This window comes from Ursus maritimus, unplaced genomic scaffold (genome assembly GCF_017311325.1).
Source record: "Ursus maritimus isolate PB19 unplaced genomic scaffold, ASM1731132v1 scaffold_2, whole genome shotgun sequence".
Lineage (NCBI taxonomy): Eukaryota > Metazoa > Chordata > Mammalia > Carnivora > Ursidae > Ursus > Ursus maritimus.
This window is the reverse complement of record NW_024424452.1, coordinates 94546363-94572974: the sequence shown is the minus strand read 5'-3', so window position 1 is coordinate 94572974 and position 26612 is coordinate 94546363. Positions and strand designations below refer to the sequence as shown.

The 26612-nt window shown below is 52.9% G+C and overlaps 2 protein-coding genes across 6 annotated transcripts in view; one reads left to right on the top strand and one right to left on the bottom strand.

The window, feature by feature from the left end:
• CAMK1G (calcium/calmodulin dependent protein kinase IG) overlaps positions 1-16460 on the top strand; it is a 27992-nt gene extending 11532 nt beyond the window's left edge. The window contains exons 3-13 of the mRNA XM_040636387.1: positions 2535-2663; positions 5854-5928; positions 8388-8526; positions 9181-9304; positions 10650-10725; positions 11790-11902; positions 12664-12742; positions 14078-14165; positions 14402-14826; positions 15344-15466; positions 15589-16460. Of these exons, the coding sequence (XP_040492321.1) occupies positions 2535-2663; positions 5854-5928; positions 8388-8526; positions 9181-9304; positions 10650-10725; positions 11790-11902; positions 12664-12742; positions 14078-14165; positions 14402-14826; positions 15344-15434 (1339 nt within the window). The 3' untranslated portion in view covers positions 15435-15466; positions 15589-16460. The remainder of the gene's footprint in view (positions 1-2534; positions 2664-5853; positions 5929-8387; positions 8527-9180; positions 9305-10649; positions 10726-11789; positions 11903-12663; positions 12743-14077; positions 14166-14401; positions 14827-15343; positions 15467-15588) is intronic.
• Positions 16461-17629: 1169 nt separating this feature from the next.
• Positions 17630-26612, bottom strand: part of LAMB3 (laminin subunit beta 3) — a 61758-nt gene continuing 52775 nt past the window's right edge. For all 5 annotated transcript variants that reach the window (XM_040636383.1, XM_040636381.1, XM_040636384.1 and 2 more), the window contains 6 exons: positions 26115-26259; positions 22719-22926; positions 22145-22286; positions 21565-21741; positions 20670-20823; positions 17630-18158 (listed from right to left, as the gene is read on the bottom strand). In XM_040636383.1, the coding sequence (XP_040492317.1) occupies positions 18022-18158; positions 20670-20823; positions 21565-21741; positions 22145-22286; positions 22719-22926; positions 26115-26259 (963 nt within the window). In that variant the 3' untranslated portion in view covers positions 17630-18021. The remainder of the gene's footprint in view (positions 18159-20669; positions 20824-21564; positions 21742-22144; positions 22287-22718; positions 22927-26114; positions 26260-26612) is intronic.

The following is a 26612-nucleotide window of genomic DNA, read 5'->3' as shown; positions in this document are numbered from 1 at the left end:
CACACACACACACACACACACACACACACACACTATACAAAGCAGCCTGAGACAGAAGGGCAGGAGCACCATTTTGAATTGCCACAACACCGCACAACTCCAGGAGGCGCCATTTACACCCGCTGCCATGGAAATGGCAGCCCCAGGAAGGTCTCAATTTGATCTCATTCCACAAGAGGACCCCAGGTGGATGTCAGCTTGGAAATCAGGGGGCCACCTGTGTGCACAGGTGAAAGGGGGGACTCTAAAAGTGGGTCCTAGAGGGTCACAGCCGGCAGGAATCTTGAAGGCTGTGTGGTTCTCCACTCTCCTTTCACAATAGGGAAAGAGGGATCTGGAGATGAGTAGAACGCACAGCTAATCCCAGGCCAAACTTCTCACACATCCAGCCTTCCAGCCTTCCATCCAACCGTCCATCACACGTTTCTGGAGCATTTACCATACGTGCGCGGGCAGAGGACAGGGTACTCCTGCATATTCATCTCCCCTTACTCCCTGTCTCACACTTCACAAATGGTGCTGGACCCCGGTAGCCCCATCCCTACCCGCCGTCTTGCGCCTCCACGCTATCCCTTAGACTCCCCTCCTACCCCCACCTGAGACATCACTTCCAATTTTTCACTGGGCTACCTCCCATTCATCCCTTAAAACTGAGTTCAGGGTGCTCTGAAGTCCAAAGGCCAGGAATTACGAGCTTCTTAGCTACCCCGAGCAACCGCATTGTACACATTAGAAAAAAAGTGCCCTTTTTTCCAGCCAGCTGTCTGCTGGGGGAAAAACCGTAATAATTACTGTATGAAGATGTACAATGGTTCCGAGGTGAATGGCATCTGCTGGAGTTGTGGACCAGAGCAGAGACCCTGTCTTAAGTGTTCATCGTCTGCGGTCTCATAATAGCCCCTGCTTCTCCGTACGTATCCATCTCACACAGCGGACACGAAGCCGGACTGATACGCATCCGGGTGACCAGCACAGAGAGGTGCCTTCAGCTGAACATGCACCCACCGAATGCCTAATAACATGTCTCAGACCCCTGTTAATGGCTCATTTGTCTGTGTTCTTCACTTGTCTACAGGCCTCTTAAGAGCAGAGACATTTACCTTTTTATCTCCAGTGCCTGACTCAGCAGGTGCTCAGTAAATCTTGATTGACGGGATGAGCGAAGGAGTGAATGACCGAATAGAGCAAGCTCTGGAGGCCCTGACTAACTCAGAGTGAAGCTGGGGAAACAGGAAGCTCAGACCAGGAAACACCAAGTATTTTCTCTCGTTCTTTCTTTCTAAGATTTTATTTATTTATCCATGAGAGACAGAGAGAGAGAGAGGCAGAGGCAGAGGGAGAAGCAGGCTCCCCACTGACCAGGGAGCCTGATGCAGGACGGGATCCCAGGATCCCGGGATCATGACCTGAGCCAAAGGCACACGCTTCACCATCTGAGCCCCCCAGGCGCCCCACACCAAGGATTTTCTAACGCAGACTCTCAAAGACCTTACTCAAGCTCGACTGCTCTTGGGCCTCCATTCTAGAATCCCCACATGGCAGGGGAGAGGATGGCTCTGCTGTTTCCTCCCTTACGGTCTATCGCCTCTTGTCACTACCATGTGTCCTCACTAATGGTATTCAAATAATAATAGTAATAACAATAATAGTGTCTGACACATGTGGTTTAACAGATTCAGCAATGCTTTTAAGCACATTACATATGTTAATTCATTTAATCTTCTAAACAACCCTATGCATCAGCTACTATTGACACTCCCACTTTTCAGATAAAGAAACTGGGTTTAGAGCAGTGAGGTGACTCGTCACGCAAAAAGCTGAGGTTCTCACATGGGCACCTGGGCTCCAGCATCCACGGCTAGCTAACTACAGCTCTAATAGCCTGGGCTCCAGAGGTCCCTTTTAAAAACAAGAAGGCTGTAATTTGGAACCTACCCTGTGTTTCCACTGGACTCCCTCCTCTCCATCTTCAGAAAACCCGCCTGGAGCTGCTAGGTCCTATCTTTGGTTCTCACAGATCCTACTGAATGAGAGGGTGTTCAGCCCCCTTAGCCTCTGATAATTGGTTCAGGGTCATTATCACCATCGAACACGGAGATTGGAGTTTTGTTTCCATCACTACCTGGGCCCTGTCCCCAGTGCTACCTCCAACTGCCGTTCCAGGGTGCCACACTCCACCGTGCTGGAAGAAGCAGAGTAAATTGTAAAGCAGCGGCCCCTCTTTAACGGGTCGGCCAAATGGAAATCTCTCCAAAACCAAAGCAGAGTCCCTGGGAGTCCTTCCCAAATTATAGAATCAGGAAATAGCACCCAGCTAGTCTCTGAGTCTGTAGTAGAATCTTTTCCTTCTCGAAGGAAAGGACACAGGGCTTGTCAGATAGACTTTGCCCTCGATGCAGCTCCTCAGGTTCCCACGGTAACAAGGGAAACTAAGTACCAGCCACACCTTCCTTCATCTACCCCTTGGTTTTGCGTCCAACGGTGCTCTCTAGCCAGCCAGTACTAATTTGTATCTCTTGGTGTCTTCTCTTTAGAGGAGCTTTTTCAGAAGTTTTCCTGGTGAAGCAGAGGGTGACTGGGAAGCTCTTCGCCCTGAAGTGCATCAAGAAGTCACCTGCCTTCCGGGACAGCAGTCTGGAGAATGAGATTGCCGTGTTGAAAAAGTGAGTGGGTCTTAGGGTTGGCCGGGTACGACTGTGGGATCACAACATTTCCTTCACAAATTTCCTTCGGGAAGGACTGACGCTGGATTTCCACACCCAAAGGCATGGCTCCCTTTGATCACATTGTTGGGTCCATTTGCTCAGTCAGCTAAGTTTAGCCAGACAGGTGTCTTGGCTGATTTTTTTTTTTGGTGGGGGAGGGGTACAGCAAATTGACTAGCAAACCAACTGGTAGCAGACCTGGTTTGTGCACGTAGACCAGAGAGTAATTAGCTCAAAGGCACAAAAATCAGTGGAGGGCCAATACCAGGAAGAATCAGCAATTGAGGAAGCAGAATAAGATTTGGAAATTAGCCTGAATTGTACCGAACCAAATGTAGGTTCAGCACGCAGCCATCATGATGGAGGCCACACTAACAAACCGCCAAATGGTAATAGCAGAACCCATATAATAAAGCCTTGTGGCACCCCACGGTGTGCCGAAAGTATGTTAGGCATCAGGGACACAAGACTAAGGCTGACAAAATTCCTGACCCTCAGGAGCTCACATTTTCTGGGCAGAGACAGAGGGGGCCATAACAAATTCTAATCCCACTGAACATGAGCCAATGGTAGCAGCAGGCGAACTCTAGAGAAGACAGATTCATTTCGCCTACATGGGTGTTTTTATGAGAATGGGGTATTGGGTACATTTTCAAAGAAGAAGGACCTCGATGGGTGAGTAGAATTTGATGGAGACAGGAGAGGCAATACAGAAAGGGAATTCAGGCTGAGAGTAACATAAACTTGAACACAGAATTGTGAAAGTGCAAAGGATGTTAGGGAAGAATGAGTGTTGGGAGCCCGTGAGCTTAGAGTAAGAACCATCCAGGGACAGGAGACGGAATCAGAAGAGACCTGATGTTGAAGGGTCTTGGATACCGTGGTAAAGAGCGCTGACTTTATTCTGTGGGCAAATAAAAGTTATCAAAGGATTTTAGGGAAGGGATCACATGATCAGACTTATATTTTAGAGCCATCCCTCTCAAGGATAGTGGAAGACGGATTTGATGCCAGCCTAGAGGGTAGGAGATCAATTCTAAGACTTTCTCAATAAGCTCAACAAGGAATGAGGATACAAAGCAGGATCATGTGGCAGCAGGAAGACTGGATTCAAGAGAGAGGTGACTGGGTTCAGGTAGGCCAGTAGGAGTACAAAAGAGAAAAGTATTAAAAATGATGCGGAGGGGTGCCTCAGTGGCTCAGTTGGTTAAGCGTCTGACTCTTGATTTCGGCAGGTCATGATCTCATGGGTTGTGGGATCGAGCCCTATGTCGGGCTCTGTGCTCAGCATGGAGTCTGCTTGAGCTTCCCTGTCCCTCTCCCTCTGCCCCTCCCACCCCTGCTCACTCTCTCTCTCAAATAAATAAATAAATCTTTTTAAAAACTGATGCTAAGATTGAGCAATTCAGTGGATAGTAATATCATTGCTTGGGATAGAGAACCGAAAGGATGTGTAAGCTTGGAGGAAGTAGAAAGAAATTTGCTGGAACATATTGAATCTATGTTTCCCCCAATCAATACATGGAGGATGCTGGAGATACCAGTTTGGGCTCCACAGAGATCAGAGCAGAGATAGGCTGCGGACTCATTGAGAGCAAGGACTATGGTGGTCTTTCTTACCATTGCATTATATCATCAGTCCCTAAGAGCATAGATGCTCAGTCAATATTTGTTCTGTAAATGAACCATCGATAAATTGATGTTAGCATTGTCAGCCCGTGAGTGTGGTGGAATCCATCTCATAACCACTGTAACAGGTCTATATTTTTAGAAATTAAACTTGAACATGATAGCTACTATTTATTATGTGTTTGCTCTTCCCCAGACACTGTACTAAGCATTTTACGTGCTTTATCTCTTTTAATTCTGATATAACCCTATGAGAGAGATGTACTTTACAAACCAAACAGTGGGATTTAGAAGATTTGAGAAAGTCAGCCAAAGTCACCCAATTCACAAGTACCTCAGCCAGATCCACACTCAAGCCCAAGTGACTTAGAGTCCAAGTTCTTAATCCTTACGCTGCACGACCATGAGTTAAACTGCCTAGAAATGTTCCTCCTGGACAGGCATGCATAGAATTGCTGCCTAGGAAGCCAAGCCCCCCACTTAATATGATCATTCTGCTCACCTTGGCCCCTGAGTAATCCCAGTAATCTAGAGCAAATTTTCCCGAACACAATGCTATTGACATATCAGACAAGATAATTCTTTATTGGGTTGGGGGGCTGTTCTGTGTGCATCGTAGGGTGTTTACCAGCATTCCTGCCTCTACCCACTAGATGCCAGTAGCTCCTCCCCCCTTGCCAGTCACAACAATGAAAATGTCTCTAGATATTGCCAGGTGTCTCCTGAGGGACAAAAGAGCCCCTGGTTGAGAATTACTGATCCAAGACGTCCCACAGAACGGACCCCAGAAATCAGCACCTTCCTTGCTCCTCCCGATACTCTGGAATAATAATCTTGCAGTGCTCCTTCCATGGTTACCCATCAGGAGGCTTAGCTAACCTGATTCTCTTCTGATACAGTCCACTTTCTTCAAGGATATTTCTGAAGGAGATCTGGATACCCATTTTGTAAAATAATCTCTAAAATAAAAGTTTGGGGTGTTCCTTAGCCTTCTTCAGTTCTTTTAACTTTCTCTTTTGGTAAAGTCTAAAGAGATTTCTGGAGGGGTGGCAAAATGGTGGTTCCCTGAAGGCAGGATGATCAATTATCCGTTCAAAAATATGGATTGAGGGGCACCTGGGTGGCTCGGTCATTAAGCATCTGCCTTTGGCTCAGGGAGTGATCCCGGGGTCCTGGGATCGAGCCCCGCATTGGGCTTCCTGCTCTGCTGGGAGCCTGCTTCTTCCTCTCCCACTCGCCCTGCTTGTGTTCCCTCCCTCGCTGGCTGTCTCTCTCTCTGTCAAATAAATAAATAAAATCTTTAAAAAAAAATATGGATTGAATACCACCCTGGGATCTTTTCTGTAGGAATTCTTTGTGACTGCTTATTTATTAGGAAGGCTTCACAAGGATCTGCTCTTCCTAAATATTGTCATCAGAAGTCTCTAACAGAAATAAAAGTCTGGTGGACAAGGTGTCTATTCTTTGTCTGAACTACCTAAGCCACATACCACTCACCATGAGCCTTACTCTTCCCCAGGATCAAGCACGAAAACATCGTGACCCTAGAGGACATCTATGAGAGCACCACTCACTACTACCTGGTCATGCAGCTGTAAGTGAAAGGTGACCCACTTCCTCCACAGATGTCTCGGGGGCCTGGGAGGCCTAAAGGAGGCTGCTCGGTGGTGAGGGGAGTATGGTGATTCAAAAGATAAGATCAAAAATTAGCTGAAGAGGCCTTCACATGCCGCGAGTTCTCTCAGGCTAAGGATGCTTCTGGTCACAAACATATTCTGTGTGGACTGAGGGGTACATCTAGGACTGATTATTGAGATGGTCTGTTCCAGTACAGCCTTACCAGTTTTTAAAATATTTTCTACAAGTCAGCGAATAGCTGTGGCTCCAACCCACCCATCTTCCCCTGCTGCCCCAGCCACTCCCCTCAGACTTTCTGGACCTTCCCACAACCCCACAGTTGAAGGGATAATGCCTGGCATGGGAGGTGACCTCCAGAACCCTTCTGGGTTCTGGCTCGAGTCCATTTTGGCCAGTCTGTCTGTATCCACCAAACTGAATACTAAATGTCTTAATGGGGCGCCTGGGTGGCTCAATCGGCTGAGCAGATGACTTAATTTTGGCTCAGGTCATGATCTCGGGGTCCTGGGATCAGGGCCCCTCATCAGACTCCGTGCTCAGCAGGGAGTCTCTCCTCTGCCCCTCCCCCTGCTCGCTCATGCGCTTGCTTGCTGGCTCTCAAATCAATAAATAAATCTTTAAAAAAAGAAGGAAAAATAAATGTCTTCATGCCACTCCTGGGTAAAGTGACTGTGGGATTAGAAACCACAGGTACATAGATTTCAATTTGATATTTAAAAAAAAAGACTTTCTCAAAAGAGAGCCATCCAAAGTTAAAAACAGGCTGTGATCGTGTGTGCCCATCTGTGGGACAGAAATGGCACCTCACTGGAAAAGTCTCCACATCATTGTCATATATAAATAGGAGTGCTGCCTGAGAGCGAATGCTGTAGGCATTGGTCGGTGCTCCTGAGGGCTCAGCCTTGGACTCAGAGAAACTTCTATTTATAAAGCACACACACACACACACACACACACACACACACACACACACACACACGCTCTGCAATCTCTGTAGCCAGAGGCAATATTTTTGACTGACAGGCTGATTCCTCAGATACTTGAATGAGCTAACTCAGGCCTGAGCAGCCTATTAACTCCTCGGCTCACCTGAGGCACAGGGAATAGAGGGAGCAGGTGGTCAAGGGAGTGAGGTTGGGGCAGAGGGAGACAGAACAGCACTAACAAATGAGCAGGGACCATGTGGTGCCTTAATGAGGCCAATTCAACAGGATTAGCGCGCATTCAGACAGCGAAGGGGGGGAGGGAAGCAGGTAGAGTTAGATGGCACTGAAGAGGTGCAAAGCCTACGAGAGCGCCAGCTCTAGGACCCAGGCCGCTCCCAAGTCAGGAATTCCTAGTTGTGCGTAGAGACTGTCTTCCTCTTGGGCCTCTAGCTCCTGTGGCAGAGCCCAGAGCTTTAGGACAGAAGCGAAAGGAGTAGGGTGGTGTGCATTTTGAGTAGAGAAATTCTCCTTCCTCATTACCAAGTGGCCCTATCACATGTGCATGTCCAGGTCCAGTGTCCTGGAGCAGTGAGAAGGGGGCTAGGACTGTGACAGAATTGGAAGCCCTGGTTCGTGGTTGACGTGGGCTGGAATGTTTACCCCCGAGAGGGCCTCAGCTGAGCACCTCACCGCCCTCACATACTGGAAGCGATTCGTGGGAAAGGATGGTATTCTTGCTCTGCGTGGCCCCAGTGGGTGGAAATAGTGTCTGCTGGTAGAAACTGCAGAGAGTGGGTTCCATCGTAATCTAGAGAAATATAGAGAGGGTGGTGAAAGATAAAGCTGTCTTAGGAGGTAGTGAGTGGTCTCCCTCTGCAGTGTTCCAGTATGGACTACAGAACGTCTTGGCAAAAGTAGGGTAGATGGCGTTCAAGAGACAGGGGACAGACTGGATCTTAAAGCCCCTGAATCCTAAGATACCATACGACTGAAGTCTCCAAACACCGCTACGGCTCCACCCATGATTCCGGCTTTAGGTAGCCCAGCTTTCCACAAGGAGGAAAGAAATCCTGACGCAAGCACAATTGATCTCATTTGTACGCCTTTTCTTTCCTGCCTTGACCTGATTTCAGTGTCACCTCTCCTTTTCATCATGACTCCCTGGGTCCTAGGCCAGGAAAGTAGGCAGCTAAGAATGTGCCCACAAAGGGATTATTGGCTTCTTGCTTGACTCTAACCCAGAGCATTTTGCATTTTAAGGAAGGGTCCAGGGAGAAGGCAATGGTTGGCCCAAAGAAATGACTCCCCCGTGATGTCATACCAGCCCCCAAAGGAGGTATTCTCAGACTGAAGTAGCCCTCCCTGCCCAGGCCATGGGCACCTGCCTGTTCCGCCACAGCCGTGTCTTCATGGTGACAGAGCAAACACACTTATGTCCCTTTGACCTGAAATAAGACCTGGATTCCTACGCTTGCCCCTATGCCCACAGTGTTTCTGGCGGGGAACTCTTTGACCGGATCCTGGAGCGGGGTGTCTACACAGAGAAGGATGCCAGCCTGGTGATCCAGCAGGTCTTGTCAGCAGTGAAATACCTCCACGAGAATGGCATCGTCCACAGAGACTTAAAGGTGCCAAAGTGGGAGCCCTCAGTGGGAAACAGAGAATGACCCTTTAGGAAGCTGCCTGGGTCATGGGCAGCCTCAGCTGTGTAAAATGAGAGGGTTGGACCAATAGACTCCTAAGGTCCCTTCTGCCCTCAGATGCCTTAAACAAAGCTTAAATGACTGAACAATCATTGCTAATTTTCATCTCAGCCTTTTCCTGAACTTTTCATCAGGCCTCACCCTATTAGGATACCAAGATAATCCACATGTTTCTTGAACCTAGCTATAGTCAAAATCAAATGTAAGAAATACTTATTGGGGGGTCAACATTGCATCAGACATGTACTAGACTTTAGAGAGATCAGAGACAATTAACCATGGTTTGGTTCCCTCAAAAAACAGTCTTAGGGTAGTTGGAGATGGCGGGTGGGGGGGGAGTACATCAGAGGCTCTAAAGCTGAGCAACATGAGGGCCAAAGCGAAATCCAGGGTGCTCGGGTATGGAGTGGGGGATTGCAGGTAGGAGGAAGGAGGGAAAAACTGGGGGAGATGAGCCTGACCTTGAAGTCAGGAGCCCAGAGCGCAGCTTCCTTAGAAACTCTGTATCAGGGGAGGAAAAGAAATATGTATTTCAGATGATTATATCCTACACTGCATGATATCGCTCTTCTCCCACAGCCTGAAAACCTGCTGTACCTAACCCCTGAAGAAAATTCCAAGATCATGATCACAGACTTTGGTCTGTCCAAGATGGAACAGAGCGGAGTCATGTCCACTGCCTGTGGGACCCCAGGCTACGTGGGTGAGTCTGGGAGGAGGAGGAAGGTTGACCAGTTGGCTGTGTTCAACCTCATGGATATCATTTAACAGAAAGGGGTGATTATGAGGAGACAGGGTTCAACTTCAGGGGCAATCCAAGTAGAGCATTCACTATGAGGTTTAGGGTAGATCTATGTATCTCTGGAACTACCCCCTCCTAATCCCAAACCCTACATCTTTAGAGACAGCCCACCCCTGAGCCCTTCCTACAGCCCCTGCCTATCCTTGGCTCTCATTTTTGCAGACAGACTCCCTGCCTTTGTGTTTCTGGCTAGACGAGGGGCAGAGACAAGATCATAAAACCAGAGTTGGTTAGATTGCTGAGGGGTTGACACTAGGCGCCCCTTTTCCTTTCTCCCACTTCCGGAGGAGACCTCAATGCCCCAGTTGTTGGAATCCTGTAAGCATAGTGTTGAGTTTGAAGCTGAGGAACTCAGGCATGCCCTCCAAATCTATTCCCAAAGAAACATCCTAGGAAACTGGTAGAGGTGGGGTCTCCTGCCTAAACAGGAGGCTTTGAAAGTCCCAAAAAAGTAAAAGTAGGCAAGTTACCAGGTGAAAGCATTCCTGAGATCCATGGAGAGAAAGCCAGTACTCAGAGCATCCCTTCCTGTGCCTTCTCCCTTAGCCACTCAACACCTGGTTGAGGATGGGACACAGGAAGGAGACCTCTAACTTAATAGAGGAAATATGTGCTCTCACCCTCAAAGAGAGGTCAGTCAATAGGTATTGAGTCCCACTGAGTACAAAGCCCTAGAATCTGGGATAAATACAGACGGTACATCTCTAAAGTCCTAGCAGAGGAAGACATGGTTCATTTTCTCATGGAACTCTCAATCTGATACAGCAGAAGGTACCTGAAATGATGGGACAGTTATCACGTGCCCTCTAAGAGCCCTCATTTAATGTGGAAGGCTCTGTCTCTTCTCTCAGGCAGATCCCAGTCTAGTGGGAGAGAGACTGCCCATACTTCTCATGTGTCCCCATGTGAATAGAGACACACAGCCCCGGCCCTGGGATACCCTATCTGCGTGGGGAGACACAGACCTGCCTTCAGACACTACTCAGTCTGATGGGGGAGATGTAGCCCTAGAGATCCCCAGTCTGATGTAAGAGTTAAAGGCCCTGTCATGGGGACCTTCCAGGCTGATGGAGGAAGATTCAGTCTGATGGGAGAGCCACAGTAAGAATTTTCATTCTTACAGAAACACTACCATCCCAGGGGTAGAAGTCAGTCTGCTTCTCTAAGCCTTTTCCTGACCTTTGACCGTCACCCCTCAGCCTTCTCTTCTTGTCCCAGCCCTGACTCTACCTTTGGTTTGCTGCAGCTCCGGAAGTATTGGCCCAGAAACCCTACAGCAAGGCGGTGGATTGCTGGTCCATTGGCGTCATCACTTACATATTGTGAGTAGAAGCTGGCATTGGCTCAGTTCCTGGGAAATCTCAGAACCTGCTCATGCTTTTTCTCCCCTCCCCTCTTAGCTCCTCGAGCAACATCCACCTGCAAAGCGTGTGCGTGTACACATGTGCACGCACACATACACACACACACACACACACTTACCACGCACACGGCTCCAAAGGTTTCTGTCCTGGTCTCCACCAGATTATTAAAACAGAGCTCAGTGTGAACCCACTATTCAGCCATATGGTACTTTCTCTTCCTGCACCCCCACCCCCATTTCCTCTCTATAACTGTGTTGAGTCCTGCTCTATGGAATGAGCAGTGAAGAAAGGAGAGGCCAAGCCAAGCTTGGAAGCCAAGTGGGCACAGTGTTCACATCTAAGATTTCTCTCCTGGCAAGTCCGCCCCAGACATAATGATGGCCTGAATGAACCTGGTCATAGCTCCTGTCCACATATACTTGGCCTCTCCTTTCCAAACCTGCTCATCACCCCTTCCCCACCATCCCTCCCCACCCATAGCAGACTCTGCTTTTAGGAAAATAACTTATTTATCCCTTAGTAGGGACTCAGTTCTTTATTTACTAAGCTTATGTTGAATAACTACTCTCATTCATTCGTGGACTCAACAAATATTCATTGACAGTCTATTCTGTGCTAATCACTGGTTTAGGTGCTAAAGAATAAAGAACAAAAATAGCCTAAAAATCACAAAACGTATATTCCCTCATGAAAAGTACATTCAAGCAGACAATCTATCATCTCTCTTAAAAGTATTTTATATATCCCCAAGGATCAGGGAGATATAGGAGGGGGAGTGAAGGTTTGGGGGGAATAATGCACAAAGAGGCCTTCCAGAGTTGCCTGTTCCAAGCTTTGGCTCCTGCATAAACACTTGATGGGGCCTGCATCATTCGAGAATCAGGCAGATCCATGTCCTGTTCCTACTGCTGGTTGGGGGTCCTATTTCCTGCCTGCGTCTGCAGTGGAGGCCGAGCAAAGGGAGAGGTTGGCCGAGGGAGACGGGTTTTTAGCAGCATTAACTCCTTCCTGTTTCACTGCAGGTTGTGTGGGTATCCCCCCTTCTATGAAGAAACAGAGTCTAAGCTTTTCGAGAAGATCAAGGAAGGCTACTATGAATTTGAGTCTCCATTTTGGGATGACATTTCTGAGTCAGGTAAGGCTAGCAGGTGTGAAGGACAAGATAACAGGCTCAAGGCAGAGGCTGCCAAGACAAAAGAGCTTAACAACGGATGACAGTCCTGGCTCTTGAACGTCCCCGGGGAATCTTATAGAACAGGCTGCCAAGGAAAGTGGAGAAATCTTCATCTGGCTCAAAGGCCAAATAAATTATTCGCATCTAAGGTTCATGCTTTTGTTTTCCTGGAGACAGAACCACAGCATGCCTGGGAAAAGCAGGGAGGTAGTTTAGATGAGGGGCCAGGAGGGCAGAGCCAGGCACAAGGGAGGGTTCTAGGCACGAGTGGCAAAACCAAGGCCAAGTTTTGCCTTTATTATATACCCAGACTGAGAGCATGCGATGTCCGTGTGTGAGAGAGAAGGCAGTCGTCGTTGGGTCCGTTAAGTGGAGATCAGAGGTGGGCCGGGGCACCACTCACATGTGCCCACGTGGGGCTGCTGGCCCCTGAATGGTGTAAACGTGTAGACCCGTGGCGGGCACGCACGTTGGGGCCTCGTGATAGGAGCTGTATCTGCAGTGTTGTGTGGGTGAGGCCACGTAGAGCCTCTCTTTGGTGGTTATGGTGGGTTGTTGTTAGGTGGTTTGGATTTTTTTTTTTTTTCTCTTTTAAGGCTCTTAAAATTGCCTCTTTGGAAGATTAGCTAAAGATGCAGTCACTGCCGCCCACCAGCCCGGAAGTGAATTTCCATCAGTCATGAAATCTGGTCCTTAGTTGTGTCTCTGATTGCTCCCCTTAGCCAAGGATTTTATTTGCCACCTGCTGGAGAAGGACCCGAATGAACGGTACACCTGTGAGAAGGCCTTGAGGCACCCCTGGTGAGTGAGGATGGGGTGGGCTCTGGACCCTAGCCTTGTGCGGTTCCCCAAATACCTCGACGCCTCATCCACGTGGTGTTTCCCCACAGTTTGCGTGCCCTGAGCTCCTTACTCGTGCAGCACGCGAGGAGCACGGTTTATCGGGTCCAAGAGATGCAGACAGCATTTAATGCGGTGGGCTCTGACCCACGAGCGGCAGCTGTCACCGAGTCAAGGGCGGGAGACAGACGCAGCCAGGCACTGTGATCGGTACTCGGGTGCAGTCAGGACTCAGTACTAGCTGCTCCAGAGGCCCCCGCACTAGGCAGCTCTGCCCCGCCCTTTAGAGCATCACTTCACTGTTGATGGTGAATATATCCCTAACCCGGCCTGACCCTTTACCTCCGCCTGGATTTCCCCGAAGTCCCAACACACTCTCTGTGTTCCAGAAAGGCCTCAAAGCTGTATTTCTCTTCTTGCCCTCCCCTACCCCCTTTCCCAAGCTCTTTCCAACCTACACGTTGGCTCACACCATTTTCACCACCTAGAATGTCCTGCCTCTTGCCTTGTATGTCGTTTCTGCCCTGTCCTGAAGCCCTGGGTCCTGCAGGCCAGGTACACCTCCTTACCTCTCTTCAGCAGTGACACAGCTTACCATGAATTACTCAAGTTCATGGCGTGGAACAAGGCTCCACGGCCACACTGGAACCAGCCCCAGGGGATCAGGGTCACATCCGTTACTTCTCTGTGCCCCTAGTACCTAGAAAGTACTGTGCATAGGGCAAGTATCTGAGGAACACTTAGAGATGGATGACCAAGAAGAGGGCAGCCTGTGTCGGGTGGCCTCACTGAGGAAGGCTTCCAGGAAGAGGCGCGTTCTGAGGAAAGTTTTGAGCTAAAGGATAGTGACAACCTAAGCGCCCTTTGACACAGCGGCTGGAAAGCCTTTTCTGTCAGAAACCAGAAAAGAAGTATTTTAGGCTTAGCTGGCCATACCGTCTATACGGCAACTACTCAGTCTGCCCTTGTAGCATGGAAGCAGCCATAGCTCCTACTTGAATGAGGTCCCAGTGAGACCTAGTTACAAAAACAGGCAATGGGTAGATTTGGCCCACAGGTCATCGTTTGCCCACCCTTGCATAAAGCAAGACTGTGGTTTTGCCAAAGCATGGGCCCCGTAATGACCTGCCCAGGGGGAGAGGGGAGCCCTGGTTCCAGCCCGTTCCTGCCGTGGGCCACCCTTCTTCTGAGCACTCCCCTCAGCTTAATGTGGACCGGCATGCACGGCCCCCCGGCCACCCCCTGGCTGAGTTCCCACAGCCCCCCTCGAGCCAGGCGTCCCTTCTACACCCACAGGATTGACGGAAACACAGCCCTCCACCGGGACATCTACCCATCAGTCAGTCTCCAGATCCAGAAGAACTTTGCCAAGAGCAAGTGGAGGGTAAGTGGCCCTTCGGGGGAGGTGGGCGGGCTGTTCTGGGCCCTGGAGCTGAGCTGGGGCAGGGCCGGCATGGGGGCTTCCCGGGGCTTCCCGGTAGACGCTGGACCTCCCTGGACCGTCTCTGAGATGAGACGCGGGCGCACGGGTTTCCGGAGGCCACGGGGCGATGGGAAAGCTGGAGCCCCGTGGCCGTCCGAGAATGGGGAGGCTCAGAGGCGGCTGTGGTGCCCCCTCAGCAAGCCTTCAACGCGGCCGCGGTGGTCCACCACATGAGGAAGCTGCACATGAACATGCACAGCCCCGGCCTCCGCCCGGAGGTGGAGAACAGGCCCCCCAGCACTGCGGCCTCCGAAGCCTCGAGACCCGGCTGCTCGGAGATCACCGTCACCCAGGCCCCCGCCCAGGACCAGAGCGCCGCCCTTCCCGCCCTGACGCGCCTGCCCTGCCAGCACGGCCCCCGGCCCGCTGCCCCCGGGGGCCGGTCCCTCAACTGCCTGGTCACCGGCTCTCTCCGCGTCAGCAGCAGCCTGGTGCCCGCGCAGCACGCGCCCCTGGCCGCCGGGCCCTGCGGCTGCTGCTCCAGCTGCCTGAGCGTCGGCAGCAAGGGGAGGTCCTCCCGCTGCTCCGAGCCCACGCTCCTCAAAAAAGCCAACAAGAAACAGTAAGTATCTTCAGCCAAAGACGGAGGCCTCGCCCTGCTCAGGCAACCGGGCTGAAAGAAACTGGCCGAAGGGAGACAGCCCTGCAGGGTGGGAGGAGCTCCGGGTCAGGGGGCAAGGGGAAGGCCTCCAGTCCTGTCCCTGCCACTGCTGTGTGGCCCTGGACAGAGGAGTCGACGTCTCTGTTTCTGGTTTGCTCGTCTGTAAGATCACACTGGCCTGCCCAGCCCACCTCACAGCGCTACGTACAAGTGTAGTGAGGCAACAGGAATTCCAAATGCCTGCGGAAACTGAGTCCGTGTCAGTTGGTGGGCACTAGATTTCTTGAGTTTCCAGAACCATTGTGTTTTGGGGGCAAAAGCGGGGCTTCGTTGTCATCTTCGTGCTTTCAGCAAAGGGCTTGGACTTTCGGAACCCGATGGAAGGAGGGCCGAGTGGAGGCCACAGGCAGGGAGAGCTCCCCCAGCTCTTCCCCCTTCCTCAAACACCTCACAACCCCCTGCCTCGCGTGCTTTCCAGGAACTACAAATCAGAGGTCATGGTGCCAGTGAAAGCGGGTGGCGGTTCCCACTGCCGGGCGGGCCAGACTGGAGTGTGTCTCATCATGTGATCCCTGGAGCCCACGCCTGTGTCGATTTTCAGGTGAGGCGACAGAAGCGGGAGGGCCAGGGCAGGGGGCTCGGCGAGAACCAGCCCCATCCCAGAGTCTGAATGAACGGGTCTGAGGGCCCCCCCCCCCGACCCTGAACCCCTTTCCTGTGCAGGAGAGACGTGCAACTCTTCTCTGCCTTCCCAACCTGGCGTCCACCCTGCAGCGGGAGGAAGGCGGAGCGGGCGGAGCAGGGCCTGGCAGGAGTGGCTGCCGGGGAGAAGCAGCAGGCTGCCGCCGCCTGGGGCAGACCCTCCCAGAAGGCCCAGGAGCGAGCCCCCAAGGCGCGGAGGCCTCGTTGAAGCTGCGGGCAGGAGGAGCAGCGCCCACCCGCTACCAGGTCTCCCTGACCTGCCTGCTGTGTGCCCCCACACCCCACGTGCCGTGGCTCTGTGCAGTGACCTAGGTAGCTGTCGCCCGGGGCTGTGTCGTTTGTGGTGAAGCTTCCTGGGCTGGCCAGGCTGTGTCCCCTTCTCCGAGCAAAGCCATATGGAGCATTGACCCAGACTCCCGCTCAGCACACGCTCCTGCCTTGAGGCCTTCATCCCCGCGGCCAGAACGGGCTCATTAATGTAGTCGCCTGCCCGTCTGCATGAATGACACGCGGCTCCGTGGTCGGCCTGTGGCTCTCAAGTCCCAATCCTTGACTCCATGACTAGCTCCAACCAGCCCAGTACACTTCTGAAACACTGCCCTCCTGCCCCAGGCCGAAAGCAGTACCACAGCCTTCCAGATGAAGAAGACGGCAATCCGCGATTAGGGACTGTAGGGAATTCTTACCCTGGCCAGATGCCTCACCCACACCCGATGAAGTAAAAATTGGAAGTTGACCGTTTTCATTTCAGCTGGTAATTCTCATCCTGCTTCTGCTCTTCTTTCTCTCCCGGAAAATCAGAGGCATTATTCTTGTCCCTCCCTCGTTTTCTTGTACCCCTGCCCCCTCCAGCTTCACGTTTGGTGTTGTGCTCAATAAAATGGACATATTTTTCTCTAGGAGGCTTCATTTGGTGGTTCTTAGAGTCAGACGTGGCTCTGGGACTTCTGAGCCTGTGTGGAGCGGAGAGTGTGCTGGGGCCTGGGGGTCAGCAGGAACCTGGCAGGGTAGTGGCTGACGCAGACGGAGAGCACAGCCTGCGCCAGGTACTAAGTGGCACGAGTTCCATCTGTTGACTCATTTACTCCTCACAACAGCTCCCGGGGCAGGCTCTGTGGGAGCCCAAGCAGTCAGGCTCCGGCATCCGTCCTCCTAACCGCTATTTTAGATGATGATGAATTCAAAGCCCTTTCTGCCCTGCCCTCTGCCCTGCCCCATCTGACCTTGGGGCAGTAACACGGCCTTCTGTGCCTTGGCTTCCTCGCTTGTCAAATGGGAACAGCAGCAGCACCTGCACCGTGAGATAACGCAGACGATATCTCCAGCACCGTGCTCAACAGATCATTACCGTGATTAATAATGGCCAAGAAAATGTAGGTAAAATGCCTAGCACGGGGCGCCTGGGTGGCTCAGTCAGTGAAGCGTCTGCCTTCAGCTCAGGTCATGATGCCAGGGTCCTGGGATCGAGGCCTGCATCGGGCTCCCTGCTCAGGGGGGAGCCTGCTTCTCCTTCTGCCTCTGCCCCTCCTTCCTGCTTATACTGTTTCTCTGTCTCTCTCTCTCAGTCAAATAAATACAATCTTTGAAAAAATTTGTTTTTAATTTTAAAAATGCCTAGCACATCTCATGGGCCATGGTTAGCACACAAATGTTCACGCCATTTCCACATCTGCCACACGCACAAATGCACACCCATTTGCAACTTCTCTTTGAGATCCCAAGAGACACAGATTCCACCCCTGGACCTGTGGGAATTTGGACACGATACCTCCCTTCTCTGGATTTCTGTTTCCTCACCTGCGAATGAGCGACTGGATCACTGCCCAGAGACGAAAATCATCTGGTCTCTCAAGGATGGGATCCGTTGGGTCCCGGGGCAAAGGGGCCAGTCCCCCTGAGTTTGGGTGACAAGCAAGCTGTACTGAGCCAAGTGGGGGTGGGGCAGCCTATGCTTCAGGCACCACCAGGCTTGGGCTTGGGCAGGAGCCCCCAGGAATCCCAGGTAGGAGACAGGAACAAGTGACAAAGGTGTACTTAAAGAGAAGACAGACCATTTTCTCTCTTTCAACCTCTAGACTTCTTTCCAAAGATTTTTATTGGGCTTTTCATCGGTACATCATTTTTTGGTAAGTCTGTGTGTTCACCCAGGTTCAGCCTCCATGGAAGATGAAGGGCCAGGACATTGGCCAGCCGAGTGTACCTCCACTCGAGAGCTCCCTGTCCTAAGGACACGCACGGCCCGCCTCCACCCTCTCTGTCTCTCCAACGTGGTTTCCCATCAGCTCGGGCTCAGCTGCAGCCCAGAATAATCTTAACAGCTGTGCACCAGGGGTGGTCTGGGCTGTGCTTTTAGGCTGCAGGAAAGTCTCCTGGAGCCGGAAAGTACTCCAAGCCAGTCCGTCCTCCAACAGGAAAGAGGGCCGAGGAGCGAGGCGGGGGGCCGCAGCTGGCACGTCACTTACAGGTGGCGTAGTAGAGCACTCGCTCGTTGATGTGGTCGCGGATCCGCTCCACGTGCTTCTCCAGCCCCGTCAGGTCTGCCGAGCGGAGCTTGATGGCCTGGCTCCCCCGAAGCAGCTCTGACTCCATGTCTGAGGCAAGGGGAGGAGGAGGAGCTGGTGAGAGACCCAAAGACTCCCCACCCTTCCTTCTCCTCCCACAACCTGGAGGCAGCGCTTGGGGGAGAAATCAGCTGCGGGGGAGCCTGGACAGGGAGGCAGCCCTCTCCGGCCTCCTGGCTCTGCACCCCTACCACACTCTTGGAGAAACCAGACCCAGGAAGCCCCTCCGGCTCCACTCTCAGGTGTCCCAGACTGATGAGGGAAACCACCGGCTACTGGACTCAGCTGCCAACCCACCGGGGATCCTCCAGCGGGCACCATGGCCAAAGAGCCGGCTGCGGGACCAGAATTCCTCCTCACTCTCCCTCCTCCAGTTACCTCCGGATAAATCTAGTCTCCCCGCTCCAGTCCACTGGAGGATGTGGACGACTCCAAAGTGACCTAGTCCAGCCTATCCCTCCTGTCACCCACGCTCACGAGAGCTGGCCCCCAGCTCTTCTAGAAATGAGGAGGGAGTACGCTGCCTCACATGGCTCCGACTTTAGGCAGCTCTAGCTGTTAAAAGTCTTCTCGTGAAGCCAGAATCTGACCACTGCTGCTTCCACCCAGTTGTCTCAGGCCCGCCTCCTAGGGGTGTGCGAATATATTTGCTCCGTCTCCCACATGGAAGTCTTTCAAATGTCCGAGGCCACACCTTCTCGATTAAATCTCCCTAGTTCCTTCACCCATTCGTCACCTGATAAAATTACTGAGCCTTCTCTACCTCCCAACCCTGGTCGCCCTCCCTGGGATCCGTGCAGGCCTGTCCGTCTCCCTTCTGAGCACGTGGTAGACACTGCTGAACGCCATCCGCAGGTGAGAGCCCACCAGCAGAGTGGAACAGCGGTGTTACTGGGCTGACACTCAGCCACTGGGCACCCGTATGGGCCTGTGGGTCGATCAAATACTGAAATTTTAGCAGCTGCTGTTGTGTTTCCTGGTCTCCCCCACCCCAGGATCCCTCCCCGCCCCCCATGCATATCTTCCCCAAAATCCTGCAATGAAAGGTAAGCTCCTGCAGACAGGTAAATGCCTGTTCCATTGCTACAACCCGAGCCTTTTCTGGTTCGTAGATGTATGACACATCAGTTACTAAAGATTTTTAATATCCCTGAACCATTACTCCCCTTACGTTGCACGCTCTGTACTTCAGTCGTTCGGCGGTAGCAAGACACTGCTGACTTCCGTGCAGCTTACAATCACTCGAAACCCCTGGGTTTTTTTCAAGTGACTAACAATTCACAGCTGCTTATCCCTCACCAGTTAGGAAATGTTTTATCATTTTAGCAGTTACAAAGTGTTCTCAGGTCCATTAGCCATTGAGAAGCCAGGCCTCACCTGAGCTGTACTTGTGAGTTTGGGCCCAAATAAGACCAGAAGATAATACTTCTTTTTAATTTTGCCCTGCTAGTTTCAGCCCATCCTTTTAGCCTTCTGCAATGGCCTGAGAATAAGTGGTTCTGTTACCCAGAGTATTAACGACCTGCTGCCCACAGATCTGATAAACAAAGTCTTTACCTTCGTGTAAAACACTGACGGACAAGGGCAGGGCGCACGATAACCCAGCCCCTCAGCAACTCCGTCCAGCTCAGCAACTCACCCTTCAGGGACGGCTGGCCACAGCTTTCGATCTACCCATTGTCAACTCACCAGCCCAACCTTCCCCATGCTGTCTACCTGCCTCGCCAGATTCTTGTCTGTTTTCTCTGAAATTTGGAGAAATTCTGTTTGTGGCATTCACTGGGCACACCAGCGCAGGGCCCCATCATCACATCTTAGACATTGAGCCCAGTTCCTGGAAATCCCTATTCTCCCATCTGAAGAACCTCAGAACCCTTTTGAAAACTATTTTTTTGTCTGTGCCATGTTCAAAACCTTTGGACGGTTCTCTACTGTCTCCAGGGCTGAGCCTATCCTTCTCATGCTGGCATGGAGGCCAGCCACCTGGACCCGGCCACACTGACCCCATGCTGCTTCTCTCCCACCCGTTCTGATCCTCATCACCCCTCCTCTCCTGGTGGGTGCTCCTGCTCCCATCCCCAGAACATGTCCTGTTGCTTCCCACCCACCCTGTCTTCATGTCCCTGATTTTCCCCACAGCCTCCCCCAGGACTATGTCAAATCTTATCTTTTCTGAACATTGCCTTCACGGAGCATTTCTCTCTGAAAGGAATGTTTATCCGCATAATGTTTAGCTCATTATGTGGGCTCCTATCACAGACCCTCTTGTGCTGTTAAATAGTTTCATGCATCTTGCAGGTGACCAGAAAAATGGCCCCATCTGGATTGCAAGCTCTTAAGGGCAGGACAAGTCTTACGAGCATCTCTGCATTCCCCACAGCCCCATCACTGTGCCTCATACTTTCTGGGTGCTTCGGAAAGCCCTGCTGGTCTCGCCCCCTTCACACTGCCAGCTCTGACAATGGCGGGCCTCAGAAGCCCTGGGTTGGGACCAGCCTCCTGGGATGCCCATGATTCCAAGCCCCAGGACCGTCCCCTCACCTTTCATCCTGTCCATCATCTCCATGGTCTCCCCAAACAGCTCCTCTGCCTCCGTCTTGACGCTCAGGATCCGGCTGCCCTGAACCCCCAGCATGGGGCTCCTACCCAACTGGTCCTTCAACTCAGCATATTTTTGCTTTATTCTCTCGAATCCCTGAAAAAGGTGAAACGGTCTCAGTGCCACCAGTATCAGCATCATCCAAAGTCCTAAAGACCTTTGGCTAAAGCCCCTGATATCATACAAATCCACACACAGGGATGAGAGCTTCCTGACACTCCCCAGTCGGTAGCTGTGGCCTATGAAAACCCCTAGGCCCCAATCTATCTTACGCTTCTTCCGTTATGTCCCTCCCTCCACCAGTGGCTCCTGTCCTTTCCCACCTAACTCCCCACACAGTACCAGGCACTTAGTTGTCACTTAGCAGTATACTTGGCAGCCTGGCCACTGTACTGGGACCAACCATGAATGCCGACGTTCCTGGGACACTGGAGACCCAGACGATGGCTCTCGGATCGCCTCTCTGACATAATTCTGACAATGACGGGGCCCAGGTGAGGCTAAGTCAAAACTGCCTCTCTGGGCTGGGTAGCCAGGACGGGGAGACAAGCTCTGGATTGGATGTCAAGGGACCCCTGCTTTACAGGTGAGCTTTGGGCCTGGACAAAGTTCCCCTCCATCTGTAAGCAGAGACAGACTGGATTCAATCATCTGCAATATCCCTGAACCAGCTCCCCAGAGGTGGCCTGAAGTGAAGTCCAGATGCCAGCCCAGGTCAGGGTGAGTCCTGAAGCCCTTTCTGATGACTCTACAGTAACATGTTCCACTTGCTTTTGAGTCCTCTCCTGCTCAGCACCCTGGCTGGTGCTGCCGAGGATGACCTCCACCCGCTCTCACCTCCTGGGCGCTCAGCGCTCGCTGCTCAGCGCTCTCTGTGAGCTGCCGGGCCGACGCTGCCTGCTCCTGCTGCTGCCTCGCCCTGCGGCTGAGCTCCTCCATCCGCGCCCGGAAGTCACCCAGCTGCAAGGTCATTCCGGCCACCAGTCCTTCCGCCGGCCCCAGGACCTGCTGAACCTTGGTGGGGAAAGAGACCTGGATTGTGGTGGGTCTCCTAACCAGGGGCCTCATCCTTCTCCTGCCCAGCTCATCAGGCAGCGAAAACTCTCTCCAAGCAGGATACACTATTGTCCCCCTGTTGATCCCCTATCTATCTGTCCCCTGGCATCCAGTCCCCCTCCCTCTCCAGCTCACCTGATCCCCACCCCTCCACCCCCCTCCAAAGCAGCCCAGAACCCACCCCTGGCTTTGTGCACCCAGCCACGCAACCAGAAAACCAAGGGCTCAAAGCCAGGCCCAGAGCTCATAGCCCTCCGTCTTTAGGTTCCCTTCCAGGTCATTTTCTGGCATCTTCTGTATCTTGTACCTGAATCTATCTGTTCATTCCCAAATGCGGCAGAAGGAAGCCACACCATCTCACCTCAGCAACCCTCTCCTGGATAAGCCGGAGGGATCGGCTGGTGCCTTGCATGGTGTCCTGGGCTTCCTGCAGCGCCACCGTGCCCTGCCGAAGGTTCCCCACCACGTCCTCCACCTGGCCCTCCACGGCGTGAGCCCGGCTCCTGCGGCAGGGGGAGGGGAGACAAGAGAGAATGAGTGACCAGTGAATGAAGAGATGCACGGCTCCACTCACCAACTGGTTCAAGAGAGTATCCTTCCAGCCAAGACTAAAAAGGGAGCATTAACGCAGTAGCTTTTCCACCCCAGGACCCCACCGAGCAGACGTGAGGAGTGTGAGCGTTATGTCTGAGACACCCTTCGGTGTCACCAATACAGAAGACAGGGTCACGCCGAGGAAAGTTCACCCTGGACGCTGTTTCTCACTTCACACCCCCCCCCACCATGGTAAGCAGCCCTCCTGTCCCCCAGCCCTCTGCACCCCTCTGACATGTACAGATTCTTTACCCTCTTCCAGCAACCAAAGGAGTCGGGGAGCAAAACAGCAGCCCAGTCCCACGCAGGGAGACACACAGGCTCGGGGCCCTGGGCCATACCTGGCCTGCTCGGCCTCCATCTGGAGCCTCTGAGCCCGAGCAATGTCTTTCTTGGTCTGAGACAGCACCAGGTCCACGTTGGGTAGCCTGGCAGCAATGGCCTGGATCTCGTTCATCTTCCGCAGGACCGTGGCCGAGTCTGTGGGCAGCCACAGGGCCAGCACGGCCTCGCTGACCTCCTGGATGGTGGCCGCATCGGTGTCAGAGCCTGGAAGACAGCCATCCATCAGACCGGGGGAGCCTCGCCACCTCCCCAAAGATCAGAGGTCTCTCCGAGGTGAGCAGCTCCATGGGCAGCACCGGCGTGGCATCCCTGCCCCCAGCTGCCCAAGGGGCCGCCGCACCCTCGTGGGGACGCTCAGGTGCCCGTTCTCAGAACTTCCGGGAACGTAGCGGGGAGGATGACTGTGGGCACAGCTGTGGCAGCTAAGTGTCTGGTGCCACAGGAAACTGCGGGCTGGAGAGAAGGAGGCAGTGCCAGACAGCTGGGACTGAACAATGCTGGCAGCGCAAACATAATCAGCCCTACACTGGGGAGAGCGGCCAGGAGCTGGAACTGCTTCCTTGGCAGGAAGACCCCTTCCCCACACCCCTCCCCAGGGCCAGCGTGCTCATTTCCACAAAGGCAGAGAAAGATCATCAGGTCTTTGCTCCAATGTCACCTTTTCAGAGAGACCAACCCCAGCCACACGATCTAGAATCGCAAACTCCCCCCTGTGCCAACACCCCTTACTCTCCTTCTCTGCTTTCTCTTTCTCCCTAGCATTTATTGCCTCCCATATGCCGAACCCTTGACTCATGTATCTGTCTGTTTTCTGTCTGTTACCCCACTAGAAGCCCTGTGACGGGACTGGGTGTCATATCCCCGGCTCCTGCCACAGTGCCTGGTCCTCGGAGGCACTTGGTGTTTGCAGAGCAGATGAAAGATTCAAAGACCTCCAGACCCAGGTCTCCCCTCTACTCTTCAAGCAAACTGGGACAAGCCGAATGACTCCTCTAAGCTTACTTTCCAGATCCATGAAATGGAAATAATGATCCTTAACCTGAAAGGACGAAATGAAACAACCAGTCGGCAAGAATTTTACAAACCAACGCCGGGTCAGAGAGCTAGGTCGGAAGTACAGAAGTGGCATCTCCTCCCTATCTCTCCCTTTCACTTTTACAGAGCCCAGGGACTGATGTGGTAGGGGAGGGGGCACCTGACCATCCAGATGGTTTGTCCTGGGACTTGGGGCCAGCACATGGGGAACTGAGACTGAAAATCAAAGCAGACTCAGTCCCTGTCCTCACGGAGCTCGAAACCTAGTGGGACAGACAGGCACATAACCAAGGAGGGCCAGCCTGAGTGCCGAGGGTGAGCACAGGGTGCTCAGACAGCCCGATGGGATGGAGGGCGGTGGGGGGTTCCTGGAGAGTGGGCCATCTAGAGGATGCTTAGAGGGGGAGTAAACTTAGCCAGGTCTGGAGAGGTAGGGCAGGGGAGCAATCCAGAGAGAGGAAAAACATTAGCAAAACCATGTGTGTGTGTCCATCTAGAGTGTGGACGACAGAATGAGAAGAATCCTACCCGTATTCCCTCCAAGCTGGATGCCCTTAGGCAGGCTACTGAACCTCCCTGTGCCTGGAGCTCTCCTCTGCAAAGCGGTGGGCAATCAGGACTAACCCGTGTAATCCCTGTGAAGCACTCGGAACAGTGCAGGACACTTAGTGAGGACTCAATGAGCCTGAGCTATGATTTTTGTGAATTCCGTCTGAAGACCTGGAAGACCACGTGTCCTCCTTCCCCCACAGGCCTCCCACGCACGCCCCCACACTCACCCCGCACACAGCAGCAGCTAGTTGGTACCCGTGCCCCCCGCACAGTACTCTGGAGACCAAAACCCACTGCCATGGAGACTATCAGAACTGTCCTGGGCCCTTCGCAGGGGTCAGGCCTCTCTCAGACCCTGCTCCTTCTCCCTGCCCCTGGTCCCATCAGAGGACTTGACCTGAGACACACGCATAATTTAGAGGACAAAAGGGATGCCCCAGCCCAGCGACTTCCTGCCTGTTCATGTGAGCCCAGGCTGCACCCCAGAGACTTCCTAACCTTCCTCCCACCTCCTGGTCAAGGCTGATGCCATCCAGCCTCACCAGGCTCTGCTTGGGGGAGGATTTCCTTATCTGCGAGTCCAAGCCCCAAACCTTGGCCTGCCCTTCATCCTGGTTTCTGGAGCACCATCTCCCTGCATCCACTCTCCCCCATTCTGGGGCTTGCCAGGAGGCTGACCCCAGCCTGGCCTCAGGCAAGCCATGGCTGCCAGAGATCCTCCCTGCCCGTCTCCAACCTGCCCTCCACACTCAGGAGGGGGTGGAGCCTGTTGGGAGCAAAGGCACCTCGATAGTAGCAGGAAGAGCCCTGTTGTCACACCAAGCCCTCGGCTCCTAGGAACTGGGCTCCCGGCCAAGCAAATTCCCTGGCAGGGACCAAAAATCTAATAATATCAGCTCATATTCCTGAGGCAACTTCAATTTTTCAAAACAAACTTTACATCAATTACTAGGTCCCCGGAAGGAACATGAAATACTACCAGCCCAGTTTGCAGAAGCGAAACGTGAGGCAAAGAGAAAAGCAACCTGCCCGAAGTCACGGGTTCCTGAGTCCTGTCCAGGGATCTTTCTACTCCCAGGGTGGCAAGAGAGGGGATCTGGTTCATTTATCCCTTCATCCCAGACTGGATGCTTTTCTGTGTCTGGCCTTACGCTGGGTGCCAAGGACACAGCAAACAAGACAGAGAGCCATCCCTTTCCTCCTGGACTTTAGAGTCTAGGGGACAGACTAACAATACACCTGTAGACAAATGAATTCAACCACCACAGGCTTGGAACAGTGTGATGAAGGTCAGGCAATGAAGGTCAGATGCTGGGGGGTGAAGGGGAGGGGGAGGCCAGATGGGGTGGTCAGCAAAGACCCCTCTGGGGAGATGATATTTCAACGGAGACCATGAGGGATAAAATCGGCAGCCTTGGAACGAGCATTCCAGGCAGAGAAAGAGCACGTCCAAGTCTCTGAGGCAGGTAAGAACTGGGCTCCCGGAGGGGAGCAGAGGCCACAATAACTCTGAGAGTGAGGGAGAGCCAGGGAGGGATCTGGAACACGAGAGGAATGTGAACCCACTTACGCATGTTTCACAGCGGATGGAGGTTGCTCTGGTGAAAGTGAACCATAGCGGGGAAGGAGGGGAGGATTGAGAACACCTGAAGGGCTGCGGCAGCCATCCAGGTAAGCGGTGGACACCTGGCCCCAGTGGCCTGGAGATGAGGGGAGGAGGCAGCTAGCTGATGGAGGGAACGGAGGGGCTAGTGCCAGGCAGGAGTCCAAATATCAGGTCAAAGGGGAGTAAGGGCCAGGCTCACCTGACAGGAAGTCCCGCACCTGCTGGATGAAGAGCCGCATGCGCCTGACGTCTTCCTCCATCTGGGAGCGGCTGGCGCTCACCTGGGTCTCCAGGCGCTGGGCATCTGACTGCACCTTCGAGGCGGCCTTCGAGGCGGCCTTGATCTGCCAGCACACGCTACAGTCAGCAGTGGTCCAGGCCCCAAGAGGGCCTCTCAGCAGCCCTCAGGGATTCTGTGGACACCACTACCCAAGATCTACCTGGGAAACATTGGTAGCTAACCTGTTTTGGCTCTGGAAGAAATGATATGGAGTCAGGTAAAGCCCAAAACACTAGCCCCACACTCGCCCTCTCACTTGCTGTGGGGCCTCAGACAAGTTACTTAACCTCTCTGGGCTTTTGTCTCCTGACTTGTAAAATAAACACGGACTTGCCCTACGGACTCTACCCCCTTAGCCTTTCCCTACGTGGGCCCATCCCCGCCCCCCCCCCCCGGCTGGACCTACCATCTGCCGGG